The 13,706-nt window shown below is 36.6% G+C and overlaps 2 protein-coding genes across 2 annotated transcripts; one reads left to right on the top strand and one right to left on the bottom strand.

The window, feature by feature from the left end:
* The first annotated feature begins 1,509 nt into the window (after nucleotides 1-1,509).
* On the top strand, nucleotides 1,510-6,944 carry LOC108223942 (beta-1,2-xylosyltransferase). The gene is made up of 3 exons (XM_017398419.2): nucleotides 1,510-2,299; nucleotides 4,949-5,098; nucleotides 5,648-6,944. The coding sequence occupies exons 1-3, from the start codon at nucleotides 1,667-1,669 to the stop codon at nucleotides 6,368-6,370; spliced, it is 1,506 nt and encodes a 501-aa protein (XP_017253908.1). The 5' UTR covers nucleotides 1,510-1,666; the 3' UTR covers nucleotides 6,371-6,944.
* Nucleotides 6,945-7,983: 1,039 nt separating this feature from the next.
* Nucleotides 7,984-13,532, bottom strand: LOC108219764 (protein TORNADO 1). The gene is made up of 3 exons (XM_017393272.2): nucleotides 11,818-13,532; nucleotides 10,492-11,732; nucleotides 7,984-9,801 (listed from the first exon to the last, which is right to left on the bottom strand). The coding sequence occupies exons 1-3, from the start codon at nucleotides 13,307-13,309 to the stop codon at nucleotides 8,404-8,406; spliced, it is 4,131 nt and encodes a 1,376-aa protein (XP_017248761.1). The 5' UTR covers nucleotides 13,310-13,532; the 3' UTR covers nucleotides 7,984-8,403.
* Nucleotides 13,533-13,706: the final 174 nt, after the last annotated feature.

Genomic DNA, 13,706 nt, shown 5'->3' with positions numbered 1-13,706 from the left:
GGGTAAAACAAAAGACTGCCTTGGTTTTGAAGTTGAACATTTATCTAAAGGAAATCTTTGTCCACCAGTCTTCATATATTGAAAAGATTCTTAAACGGTTTATTATGGATAAGGCATATCCTATGATTACACCTATGGTTGTACGATCATTAGAAAAGAATAAGGATCCATTCCGCCCAAGAGAAAAGGGAGAAGAACTTCTTGGTCCTGAAGCACCATATCTTAATGTCATTGGTGCACTAATGTATCTTGCCAATTGTACACGTCCTGATATCGCATTTTCTGTTAACCTTTTGGCAAGACATAGTTTTGCTCCAACTCGAAGATATTGGACTGGTGTGAAACAAATATTTAAATATATTCGAGGAACAACGAATATGTGTTTTTATTTTATTCTAAAGACTCAAAAGTGGAAATAGTTGGTTATGCAGATACATGATATCGTTCTGATCCACATCACAAACATGTTATATATTTATCTTGGCGATCTACAAAACAGCCTCTTGCAACAACTTTTTCGAATCATGCTGAGTTGTTAGCACTTCATGAAACAAGTCGAAAATGTGTATGGTTAAGATCTCTAGTCCATCATATTCGAGAATGTGGTCTTTCAGTTAATAAAAGAACTCCTACTGTTCTTTTCGAAGATAATGAAGCATGTATCACTCAGACCAGGGAAGGCTACATTAAAAGAGATCGAACAAAGCACATTGATCCAAAATTCTTCTTTATCCATTAACTTCAACAAAAGGGTAAAATTAATGTTTGTCAAATTCGATCATGTGAAAATCCAACAGACTTGTTCATAAAAGCACTTCTTACATCTTCCTTCGAGAAGTTTGTACACAAGATTGAGATGCGTAAATTTCGAGATCTATGTTGATTTTCATAATCATGTTGAAATAAGAGGGAGATATAATTTTATTACACATGTACTCTCTTTCCTTCAGTAGGGTTTTTCCCATAAGGTTTTTCCTAGTAAGATTTTGACGAGGCATAATGTTTGTACATGTCATCCAAAGAGGAGTGTTATGTATTTAGTGGAGGACTCTAGAATAATGCATATACCAAACCTTTGATCTTTCATCTTCATGTAACTTAGACCTTTGGCTTTACAACTCCATGTCTCTTTACTTTACAAGTACATGTAAATCCTATCATGTAAGCCTATAAATAGACCTTACTTGAGCTTGTAGAGACACAAAACTAATAAAATATATTTTTCTCTTTACTCTCTATATCCTCTGTATAGTATAATCTATACTAGTACATAACATTTTTAAAAATTTTCTTTTCTGAGTAAAAATTTAAATGTTAAATTTTATATTGGGAGACGGGGACGCAAGACGTATTTTGATGCATATAAAGCATATATTCACAATTTTTGTTAAAAAGTTTATTATTTCATATAAAAATTTAAACAATAAATTTTTATTGAGAAAAAAGAGTTAAAAATAATTCATCAAGCTGTATTAAAATTTACATAGAATTAGGATGATTGATTGGATATCCGGTAATTGTTATACATAGATACTGATACAGCAGCAGAGGGGTGTGGATCTGTGGAAAGAAAAGAGAAAGGAAAGTAGCAAGATCTCTATCTCTCTTTCTTCTCCTCCGTTTACTTGTTGTTTACTTGTTGAATCGGAGGAAGAAAGAGAAGAACATGAAGACGAAAAGTTTAAAGATTATTATATTTCTCATATTGATCAACACAATAACCCTCTTTCTCTACTTGTCATCTCACCCCGACTACTTGAAACACCGCTCACCTCCCTCTCCCCAGCAAGCCCATCATCATTTTTCTGGGTTTTCTCAAATCAATTCTTCAACTAAGCCCTGGCCCATTCTCCCCTCTTATCTCCCCTGGTCTCAGAACCCTAATGTTAAGTTTGGATCATGTGAGGCTTATTTTGGTAATGGTTTTACTCGACCCTTTTATCTTCTCAACTCCTCTTCGGGTTCCGATGGTTGGTTTCGGTGTTTCAAGAGTGATACTTTGTTGACTTCTATTTGTGAAGGTGGGATTATTAGAATGAATCCGGCTAAGATTAATATGTCTCATGGTGGTGAGCTCTTGGAGACTGTTATTGGCAGGGAAGAGAATGATGAGCTGCCTGTTTTCCAGCCCGGAGCTTTCGATATTCTGGTTCATAACAAGGCCAAATTTGGGGATAAGATTATAACTCCCTATTTGCTTCATCGTGTTTTTCCGCAAGGGGAGGTTATTAGGCACACTATGCGCAGCTTGTTGAATTCCATTCGCTTGGTTTCACCTGGTGACTTTCAATGCTCTGAGGTAATCAACGTCGTCTCTTTGCTTGCATTTATGTTTTTTGTCTGATTATTGTCTACTCCACTTTCTATTTAATGCTACTAGCAGATTATACCATGCCGAGATAATTAGGATAACCAACCTTAACTCTATACTTACTATCCAAGATAATTAGGATAACCAACCTTAACTCTATACTTACTATGCGCTCATCATTGGATTAGTATTCTTAGTAATAGATAGAGTTCAGCAGTATAATAGATGCATGCCCTTGAGCTATTTTTATTGTGATTATTTGATTCAGAAGTGAAGGCCGAATCCTTTTCTGGAGTTGAGTAAATACTGCAATATGTCCTACTTATCACCACATTTATTACCCTTTTTTTTGGTGGAGGCAATTTTAGAAGTTTTTAATACTTACACCCTTGGACAACTTAATCAAAGTTTAAATCCTTATATTATATTTGGTTGGGGTGAATGAAAATGGACGGAATAGAATGAAATTTGAACTACTCCCTCCGTCTCACCAAATTGTTTACGTTGGGTTTGGGCACGGAGGTTAAGAAATATGTATAAAGTAGTGGAAAAGAGAAAGAAAAGTGGGTGAAATGGTGGGACCCATTGATTTTTAATATATAAAAGAGATAGTGGAGTAAAAGTAGTGTGAAAAGGAAAAAAAAAGTGGGAAAGTGGTGGGACCCATTAACTATTTTAGGAAAGTTTTATAATGTAAAGAAATGAGTGGGACGTCCAGAAAAGGAAACTTTAAAGAATCTGGTGGGACGGAGGGAGTATAATTTAGTTAAATGTTTAATAATTTCATTTCCTCCATCATTCCACTCTTATCACCCTTAACTTGAGCTCAAGCCCTCCGCTTTATGAAGGAATGCTACATTCTTTATCATATCCATTTTCTACCCAAATCTCATCATACAAAATTTGCATCCACTCATTATTTTTTTCCAAGTCCTTCCTTTTACCCTTAAATTTTTTCTTTTTATTTTCACTCGCTCCATTCCATTCCATTTCATTCACCCCAACCAAACAAAACATTAACCTCGTATTACTATGAGGCGAGGGGTATTCGATGTAGTTGGATCTTTTGATTTCTTGATGGCATGGTCAAGATTTTTGTTTGTTCAGATGTCAAGAATATATATATATATATATATATATATATATATATATATATATATATATATATATATATATATATATATATATATATATATATATATTCAAAAGTGATGGCCGAAGCTTTTTTTTTTTAACTTGAGCATTTATTATCCTTTTTCTTGGTAGGGGCAATTTTAGAAATTTTTAATACTCACACTCTTGGGCAACTGCATTGAAGTTAAAACCCTTGTGTTTCCTTGGCGTGAATGAAGATGGAATGAATGGAATGAAATTTGAGCTATAATTTAATTAAATGTTTAATAATTTCATTCCCTCCATCATTCCATTTCTATCACCCTTAACTAGACTCAAGCCATCCACTTTGTGAAGAAATTCTCCATTCCTATCATACCTACTTTCTACCGTAATCTCATCATGCAAAATTTGCATCCCCACATTAGTTTTTCAAGTCCTCTCTTTTATCCTCTACCCTTTGTTATATCCTTTTATTTTCACACATCCATTGACCCCAACCAAACACAACATTAACCTCTCATTACCTTGAGGCGAGGGGTATACACTATACAATGTAGTTGGATATTTTGATTTCTTAATGGCGTGGATATATATATATATATATATATATATATATATATATATATATATATATATATATATATATATATATATATATATATATATATATATATATATATAATAGGGTCCTACTTCACTACAAACTTTCTTAAAATAAAAACTATAAATTAATATTATTTTTTTAACTCACATCAAAATATCAAACATATGGTTTGAAAATTGATCGTTGGAAGATTAAGAAAAATACAGCTGTGGAAGACAACTAGGGTTGCAATTAAAAGATGACAATGGAGGTGAAAGAGGCAGAAGAGAGGAGGCAACAGCGGTGGGTGAAGGAGGCGGTGGAGGAGGAGGCAGCGGCGGAGGTGGAAGTGGTGGAGATGGAGGTGTAGGTATTAGTGATATGAGCTTCAGAATTTAGTGATATTTGAGGTGGGTTTTTAGTTTCTAGGATAAGGAGGTTTCTATTAGAGTAAGACTCTCTCTCTCTCTCTATATATATATAACTACATTATACATATGATTCCACATGCTTACAACTTACAAGGGATTTTGGTGTGCGCCATGTCGTGGGCTTTGGCCGGAGAAACACTTGGAAATACACTTTCACTCAAAATCTAGGTCAGAGCAAGAATGTTATTGTTTATCTTGTATGGAAAATTAATAAACAAGTCAAAGTGTCGCAAAACTTTTCGGTGTATGTCTTGCCTTGACTCTTTATGAAAATAAATATAATACATATAAGTAGGTGCAGATTTCATCTTCATGTTTCCAGTATTACACAATTAGTAGTCATCTCTTGTTCTGACACATCTATGTTTCTTAAGAAATAATATGGAATACCAATGTCATAAAACTGAAAGTCCTATCCATAATTTATCACCAGATGTCCCTTTTAAATATTGTACCATCTCTTACAGTTTGGTATTTAAGTTCTTGACTTATAGTATCTATCTTCAGTGGGTTGAGGAGCCAACACTTTTGGTTACACGCTTTGAGTATGCAAACCTATTTCATACAGTTACAGATTGGTATGCTGCATACGTGGCTTCTAGAGTAACTGGTTTGCCCTATCGTCCTCAGCTGGTGTTTGTAGATGGTCACTGCATGGTAAGTGTACTCAGCTTCACTTCATTACAGTATTTAGTATTTACAGATCGTAATTCTTCTTGTTGGTGTCATGATGATTGCCTGCTCGCAAATTCATTATGTGCAGTCTTTCACTTATAAATATTCCATGTTCTTTAATTCAGACATATGTAGAACATTATATATTTTGTTATATTTTTCAAATCTGAACCTGTATATAAGCAACCAGAATAGTGTGGTTACTCATTTACCTTGATACTGCTGTATGAATGCTTTTTCATTCTTTCCTGTTAAATGCTATGTAGATGATTGGGCACAATCTTAAATATGTGAAGTTGACAAGCAGTAGGCACACATTAGTTTTTGGCATTTTGCTTTTCAAATTTTTAGAATTCATATATTTTAAATTTGTCTAAAGAAAAAGGTACATTTTAATGTATATGTAAGTAACTACGTCGAGTCCCTGGGTATTCCTGGTGCTCACGTTCTTATCTACTTGCCTAGATATGTTCCACACAGAACCAACATGCTGCATAGAATTATCTTCTTAATGTCTTGTCAATGTTCCAGGCACCCTTGGAAGAAACATGGAAAGCGATGTTCTCAAGCCTAAGATATGCTAAAAATTTTAGTGGACCTGTTTGTTTTCGCCATGCTATCCTTTCACCTTTAGGATATGAAACTGTCCTATTTAAAGGGCTGACTGAAGACGTAGATTGCCATGGAGCTTCTGCTCATGATCTGTGGCAACAGCCTGATGATCGAAAAACAGCTCGCATATCTGAATTTGGAGAGATGATAAGAGCTTCCTTTGGATTTCCTGTGGATAGGCACCAAACTTCGAAGCCCGATGCAGGTCTAAATGTTCTCTTTGTTCGGCGTGAGAATTACTTGGCTCATCCACGCCATGCTGGTAAGGTTCAATCAAGGCTCGCCAACGAACAAGAGCTTTTTGATTCGTTAAAGATCTGGGCATCAAAAGATGTAGATTGCAAAATAAATTTAGTCAATGGGATATTTGCCCATATGCCGATGAAAGATCAGGTCCGAGCAATTCACGATGCCTCGGTCATTATTGGGGCTCATGGAGCTGGCCTCACTCATATAGTGTCAGCCTCACCGAAAGCAGTTATTCTAGAGATCGTTGCTGCTGAGTTTATGCGCCCGCATTTCACGCTTATTGCAAAATGGAAAGGATTAGAGTACCATCCTATATTCTTGTCAGACTCTTATGCTAAACCTTTAATTGTCAAACAAAAACTTAGTAGCATCCTGAAAACCCTTGGATGCTAAGGATATGTGATAGTTTAGACGAGATACGTTTAACCCTTGATTAGTGGTGAGTCTGGTGTTATATGGAAAGATCAGAATTTGAAAATGGAAGTCATGTGCTCAAATTAGCAAGAATCCTGTAAGGTCTGCTCGGCTCTGCTACTGCTCCTTTGGGGAACACCGACTGGTTACTATTTTCTGTGAGATAGAAGATGAAGCAAAACATTAAGCACACGGCATGTGTGATTCTACAAACCATTTTGGTTTGGTGCCGAGTTTGGGAGTCTAAACTAAGGCAGATGGTGAGTGAATTTAGTGTTGGTCTTCGCAAGTAGGAAACAGGCATCAGGCATCGATGTTTTCCACCCAGTTGTCCTACAGGTAAATTAGTTAACGATTTTGGAGTTTTTTTTTATATATTATTTGAAGAGCATTGTGATTGTAACTAGAGTTCAGAACAGTTGTGAGGTTGCTGATCCTGGTCTCTTTGGTGAGGATTTAGTGACCAGTAATTACCTTGCCCCACGTACTACATGTTGTAGGATATACATTTTTAAATTTTCTTGAAATCAATGTCGATATTATTATCCAAACAGCCACAGAGCTATCCACGTGGCATTTAAATATGCATGTTTGAAAATCCCTTTCATTATTATTCAGAACTTCATTTATTACCGACAACCATAGGATTCCTCTCTATTGTATGAAATGGGTTGCGCCTTTCTTATAATTAAGAAAGCCATATGCAAGTCTGAAAGTCCCATTATTATTCAGAATTTCACAATCATAGGATTTCCTCTCGGCTGATTTTTATGAAATGGTTCGGGCCCTTTCTTATAAGAAAAAGCTTTATCATTATAGGAATTTTATTTCAACGCACTTTTCCTAAATAATATAGATTGAATAAACAAAAGTGTATATTATTATATATAATAACATAACTCTAAATTATACTATTACAAAAATAGATAAAAGATAATGAGTTTGAGAATTATACTTTCATATGTATTTAAATTAATTTGAATGAAGGAATGACTAATAATAATTGAGAATATATCTATTCATTTTAATATCTATAGATAAAAAGATATATTAATTTAATTATAATTATGTAAAATTTAAATCTTAGAAGACAATAAATATAAAAATTTAAATGATTATAAAGATCTTAAGTCAAGTTTTTTTTTATTAAAGAAAAATCTCAAAATATGAACTATTTCGTTTGATAGTATTTATATACGAATTTCTTTAATTTATATATGACATGTTCAATTTTCACTCGTTTTTTTTGATATTCTTGTAATATTTCTAACATTTTGGTAACATGAAATATTTTTTTTAAATTTTTACTAATTCGATTATGTTGTTAGATCATATATATATGATTAAAATAAAAAATTATGATTAGTACTGCAATATTCCAATATTTTTGTTTACTCTATACAAATTAACGCATATATGTATAAATTAACTTATATATTTTCTTTAAGAATTTGAATAAAAGATGCTGGACTTAAAAGAGCATTACCAACAGATATTGCTACTGGAGTTGTCAACCATTCACATGTGGTCGGGAAAATATAATTTTTTTTCATTTTCTCTATGGGGCAACCTTCCGTCAAAATTTATTCCAGTAACTAGCAACCTCAAACAATGATATAATAAGATGAAATCGTACACAATCCTAGTTAGAAATGATAAAGTGACACGAAAAAAATAACATACAGAGAAATTTATAAGTTTGAGGTATATAGAAAAGTTGCCTTGTTGACAACGTCCTGGCAACATCCCCACTCCAATAGGTGGCAAGCTCTTGTCAACTGATGTTTTCTAGTTTGAGTCAAAAAGACAGACCATGTTTTTATTTGGGCTAATATGACTTATAGCAATTTGAGTATTCAGGACCTCGGCAAACAGAGGATAAACCCTTAACCACTTGGACTATCCAGCTTAAAGACAGACCATGTTAGTAATATTAAAAGACCTTGTCAGCTTGCATGACTAAGAAGCTGAGAAAAAAACAAGACAGGCAGGCAGGCAGATTCAAGCATGAATCAAACCGGGAGTTGAACAATTTCATTTCCTCTGGTGCATAAATGCCTAGCACACACCCAAGCAATGCGGCCGTCGTCCCTGTACCTGATTCTCCACAGTCCAAATTTCTCTGCAATTTGTTTCCCAGTGAAGCATCTTTGCTCCCTTAAGAAGTCCATCACCCACTGCTGCGCTAATCTCAGGTCGTGCTCATTGTCCCCTTTGCTCCTGTTCAACCCCCTACTCCCCCCGATAGCCGCTGCTCCTACAACTCCTGCTGCTGCTGCTGCACCTGCACCTGCACCTGCACCAAGCATCGGAGACTCTACTAGGCGGGCAACTTCTCTGCTCAGATCAGGTATCATCTCTCCCATCCCTGCTGCTAAATGGGCTCCTATCTTTAAGGCAAATGTCAGCAATTTCATGAACTTTTTCATGTACGGAGCCAAACACTTAACCGAATTGTTATCCACCTGCATCATTTCACATCCAATCTGTTCTTCAACCACATGCATCTCTCCTCTGTATTCACATAACATGTGCAGCCTTAGTGCATTCATGCCTGATATCATGGTGGTCACCAGTCTCCTCGAGTAGTTTTCTGTTCTCACAAAATAGAACATGTTGGGTACTTTTCTTTCTTCAAGTTGCACACTGTAGTTCACTAGATAATTTACTTTGCGATGCAGCTCATATAGAAGCCGGTGCTCCAAAATTCTCAATCCTTGAATTTCCTGCTTCAAATCCCTGATGTCCTGCTCTATGATCTTCAGTCTCTGCAGAACTTCTTCAACACCCTTGGCAATTCCTACAAATGTCGGATCAACATTACTATTTGCTTGTGCGCTGATAGATGAAGAAGGCACATTTCCTTCTAGGTTGTTTTCTAGTGGAACTTGTAGTTCCACTGCAAGGTTGTGTAAATCATGGCACCTCCTGTGAAGCACTTCCCGGAAATCATCATCTGATAAGAGGTCACGAGCCAAATCAAATGATTCTCTTAAAACAGTTCTCCCTGAATCTGAGACTGAGCCCCAGGTGTGCTGGTAATTATACATACTTTCTGCAGGGACCGAGAGCATTGCCTGCTTCAATTGTTGTATAGGTATGGCTTGTGTTTTTCTGTATCTTGGATGAGTAAGATTTTTAACACATTCTAACCGGATAATGTTTTCTGTCAGTGTGACACCACGGCATTGAGTTTGGATTGCTGGAACTATAATATGTTGGAAAAATCTCAGAGTTTCGGTCAAGCTTTTGGTGGAACAAAAGAGCACATCAATATAGTAACCTAATTTTCCTCCAAGCTCAATTCTGATGTGCATGCCATTAACATTTATCATTATAAGGTGCTTCTCCAGAATGTATGTTGCTCCATGGTCGCTTTTCAGCCTCATTATTTTGTTGTGGAGATGCACCTGGTTTAGAACAATATATGCATGCAATATAAGAGCTAGAAATTTAGAATAATATACATATATAATATAGACATTGATAGACATTGATCAATCATAGACTATAGCGAGGATTTCCAAACCTAGACACCGAGTTAGGTGACCACCTTTTTTAGAGCTGTACTGTGTCTGGATGACACTACAGAGCTAACTGCTGTTAAGTAGAACTGATCCATACTAAACTACTTAAACTGTACTAAACACAAACACTAACTGCTGTAAACTATGGAAAAATCTAATGGATCACTAAATATATATTTGTTAGCAAGGGATTGACATTTTGATAGAAAGAACTGTCCATTTAGAATAATCATGCCATTTAAAGCCTTTATTTTGGCATTGTTCAAAAGAATAAAGGGCTGATCAGAAAAGAAATTGTAAGAAGTCTGCATTGCTGCATACCAAGTGCTAGAAAGCAGAAACAAATTAAGGATGATTTTTTATGTGCCCTATACTATATGATCTATGATGTGTTTCATGTTGGCTCACCCCATTCTGTTTTTTTTGGATTAAGGTTTATTTAGTGTTGTGTCACAATCACACACTTCTTACAATTATCTAACAATATTCTTAATCTTTTGTTTAGTTTCTGTAGTATCTTCATGTTTGTGTATATGCTTAAATAACTGACAACGTAATTTAAAGAAATCTTGCCTGTAAGCAAGGGAAGAAGCTTGGAGTAAGAAACATGTGACTGGAATCATCACACTTGAGATGCCTCCCTGCATATACGCAGTCAGGTGTGCTTGATACCCATCTCGGTGTTCTTTCCCTGCCTTCTTCAAGTGTTGACGGTATCAATAGCAGTGAATTTGGATCTGATGGATCTTGTTCATAACATAATTCTAGTTTCATCATCATTCTCACAAGATCACTAGGCTCTAAGTTTTCAAAAACTTTAGAGCCCATTCCTGGAATCTGGCTGTGTAAGCTACCTCTGAGAATCTTCTCTAACTCTTTCCTACTTGAAAATCCATTATGTTCAGCCGAGTTTTGCTTTCTAGCATCCAATTTTATTAGCTGACCTAGTACTTCACAACAAAACCACTCAAGGTCCAGGATTAAAAACCCCAATTCATCAAAATAAATTAACTCACCTATATGATGTAAACACAGAGCGACAGCCCTCCTCCTCATATCCACCTTTTCCTTGTTATCAGATCTTGACCGAACTCTCAGAGACAAAATCTTAATCTGACATATGTCACAAAAGTCTTTCCATTTCATCACCGGCTTGTTGTAATTTTCTGACCTCCAGTCTGACAATGCTTGAATTAAGTCATTGCAAAGCTCATAAACCCGAGGAACTCTTTCAAGAACAGTTTTGCTTGTTCTCTTGATATGATGAGAGAGTTTACTTACCATCCCAGATGATCTTGCATCAGTAGTGAATACATTTGGATAGAATTCAACATACCCCGTAAACTTATCTCTCAATCCCTGTATTGCATTTATAGTCCCCTGCAAATTCTCTATCTGATTGATTTTGTCGGTATGTGTTAGCACAGCAGTTACATTTGGTAGCATACACTGTTGGACTGCTCGTCTTGAGTTGGAAACAATGAATCTTAGCCAGTACTGAATTTCTTCTTCTATTTCCACTGGGGATTTTGGTTCTCGATTGCTAGGTCTTCGGAACAAACTGGCTACAATTATGAAAAGTGATGCACTTCCATGACCTGGGAACATGAGGTCGTGGAGGGAATATAACTCGTGCTGACCAGCAAGGTTCCATATTGAAATCTTTGTGTCTTCATCTTTACAGTTCTTTATTTTAATCCCTGCTGTTTTGACAGCATGCTCAACTGGATTCCTAAGCATTCTTAGTTGATCAATGTAAGGCAGCTTCGAAGAAGAAATGTTATGCAGTATAGAATTGCACAGAGTGGTTTTTCCTGCACATCAAATATAAAGGGTCAATTGCTTTTGGTATACTAACTCAAACACGTATAACTTTGGTGATAGGTATCAGAAGCTCACCAGCATAGTCTTGCCCACAGAGGAAGACTCTACAACTCTTGGGCACTGTCATAGGTATGTCCTTAAGTAAATCAGTATCAGGCTCACTTCTTCCATTCTGACCCAGCTTCAGACCTATACCTTCTGTCTTCCCAGAATTCTGTAGCGGAGTTCTTGTAAGATCAATGTCCTCGATCCAAGGATTTACTTGTAATATTTCAAGTATTGTATGTAAGACCAAATCCCCATCAACCCCTTTGCAACCTCTTAAAGACAAGAACTTTAATGTGGCATTCGTCTCAAGGCTCTTAAAGATTTTGATGATATCTTCTGGCCTTAAACTTTCATCGTCATATATACCTAAACGGATCACACTCTGGTTGGTTGTCAGCATCTGCGTGATGGCAGCAAGCCCATTCCTTCCAAATCTTGTCCTTCCTCCACCTATAGTCACAGACTTGAGGGTTAAGTTTGCTTGGTTTTGTAAAGTACCAAATCTGCTCAATGGGCATAGTAAGTGCTCGATACCAATACCACCAAACCAATTCCCATCAAGATACAAACATTCCAGGCTCTGATTTTTAAATAGTCCAGCTGCAACATACACAATTCCCTTGTCTTTTAAACAAGTTCTTGATAAATTGACCTCTTTTAAGCTGCGGTTTTGTTCCAAAACCCACCTAAACTCCCTAGCCCACCGAGACTTCAGCCTGACCCCAGTCATATCAAGTGATTTAACCGTTGAATTCCAACCCAACGCACAAGCAACCCTGCAAGCACCAGAGATGTCAAGCCTGTATATCCGTAACGTGCAGCTGGCATGTACAAATTCAACCACCTTAGAGCTTTTTTCTCGCTGTTTACCAGTCCAAACATGAACTTCCATGGACCTGTTCCTTGCTAGAACTGCAGAAATCAGCGGGGTTGCTGTGATTGAGTTTGAATCAAATACAGTGAGTAACTTGAGTGTGGCATTTGCCTCGATCATCTTAGAGAGTTCTTCTGCACCCTTAGACCCAATCGAGTCTTCCCAAATCTGTAGCTCTTCTAAACTTCTATTCTGCTTAAGCGCAGAAGCAATAAGGCCAGCTCCGACAGAACCAATGGAGGACTCGGAAAACATAAGCTCCTTAATCACACTATTCTTCTTCATCATATCCGAAATCTCCAATAAGCATTCTACTGAGAAGTTATTCCTTTGAAACACTAGTTGCTTCACGTTGAAGGAACTGTCAAGCAAATTGCTCAGCTCTTTCACTTGTGGCAACCTCCAGACAACATTGTGGAACTCCATGATATGCAAAGATGATTTAGTAGCTCGTAAGGCTTCCAAGAGCTGTGAGAAACACGAAAAGGCTTCTTCGGAGATGTTTATGATTATGGACTTCTCTGTTTCTTGATGGCAACCAGAAACTGGTTGACAGAGGCAGAAGGTTACGTTGTGCAGGACTAGATTTCTGGAATTTAGAGCGGTTAAAGCCCATTGTAGATTTTGGTTCTGATTTGTTGTCATTAGAGAAGACTTGTGTGGGTTGCTTCACAGAATCAGTTTTGTCAAGACACTGAACAGGTAATGAATAGCAAACAATTAACTTGTCCTGCAATCACGTTGGTGAGGAATCAGAATTGGAATGAGATGCTTCATTTCAAACTCTGCTTTCGGTGGGCTGTGGCATAATAATGTCCTCTAAAATTCCACTTTTGGGAACAGTTTTTGACTATTAAAATGATAAAGCGAATTGGGCTTGGCCAGCACTGTTCTACCTTTTTCGGTTTTGCTCCCACCACCTCTTGTTGAGCAAGGATGCTCCGATACTAATTTATACTAAATCATACTCAACTCGCGTCACTTTGTGTTTGCGAATTCGTATTCTCTCCGCACGGGTACATCTCACCGGAGTTCCCACCGA

Source organism: Daucus carota, chromosome 5 (genome assembly GCF_001625215.2).
Source record: "Daucus carota subsp. sativus chromosome 5, DH1 v3.0, whole genome shotgun sequence".
Classification (NCBI taxonomy): Eukaryota; Viridiplantae; Streptophyta; class Magnoliopsida; order Apiales; family Apiaceae; genus Daucus; species Daucus carota.
This window is presented reverse-complemented; position numbering and strand designations above follow the sequence as displayed.

What these genes read in the sequence shown, in the direction of transcription:
- LOC108223942 (XM_017398419.2), top strand. Translation starts at nt 1,667, where the DNA reads ATGAAGACGAAAAGTTTAAAGATTATTATATTTCTCATATTGATCAAC. An exon ending in GTGACTTTCAATGCTCTGAG is followed by an intron (nt 2,300 to 4,948) that starts GTAATCAACGTC and finishes ATCTATCTTCAG; the next exon opens with TGGGTTGAGGAGCCAACACT. An exon ending in TTGTAGATGGTCACTGCATG is followed by an intron (nt 5,099 to 5,647) that starts GTAAGTGTACTC and finishes TCAATGTTCCAG; the next exon opens with GCACCCTTGGAAGAAACATG.
- LOC108219764 (XM_017393272.2), bottom strand. Translation starts at nt 13,309, where the DNA reads ATGACAACAAATCAGAACCAAAATCTACAATGGGCTTTAACCGCTCTA. An exon ending in CTGTGGGCAAGACTATGCTG is followed by an intron (nt 11,733 to 11,817) that starts GTGAGCTTCTGA and finishes TTTGATGTGCAG; the next exon opens with GAAAAACCACTCTGTGCAAT. An exon ending in GCTTCTTCCCTTGCTTACAG is followed by an intron (nt 9,802 to 10,491) that starts GCAAGATTTCTT and finishes GTTCTAAACCAG; the next exon opens with GTGCATCTCCACAACAAAAT.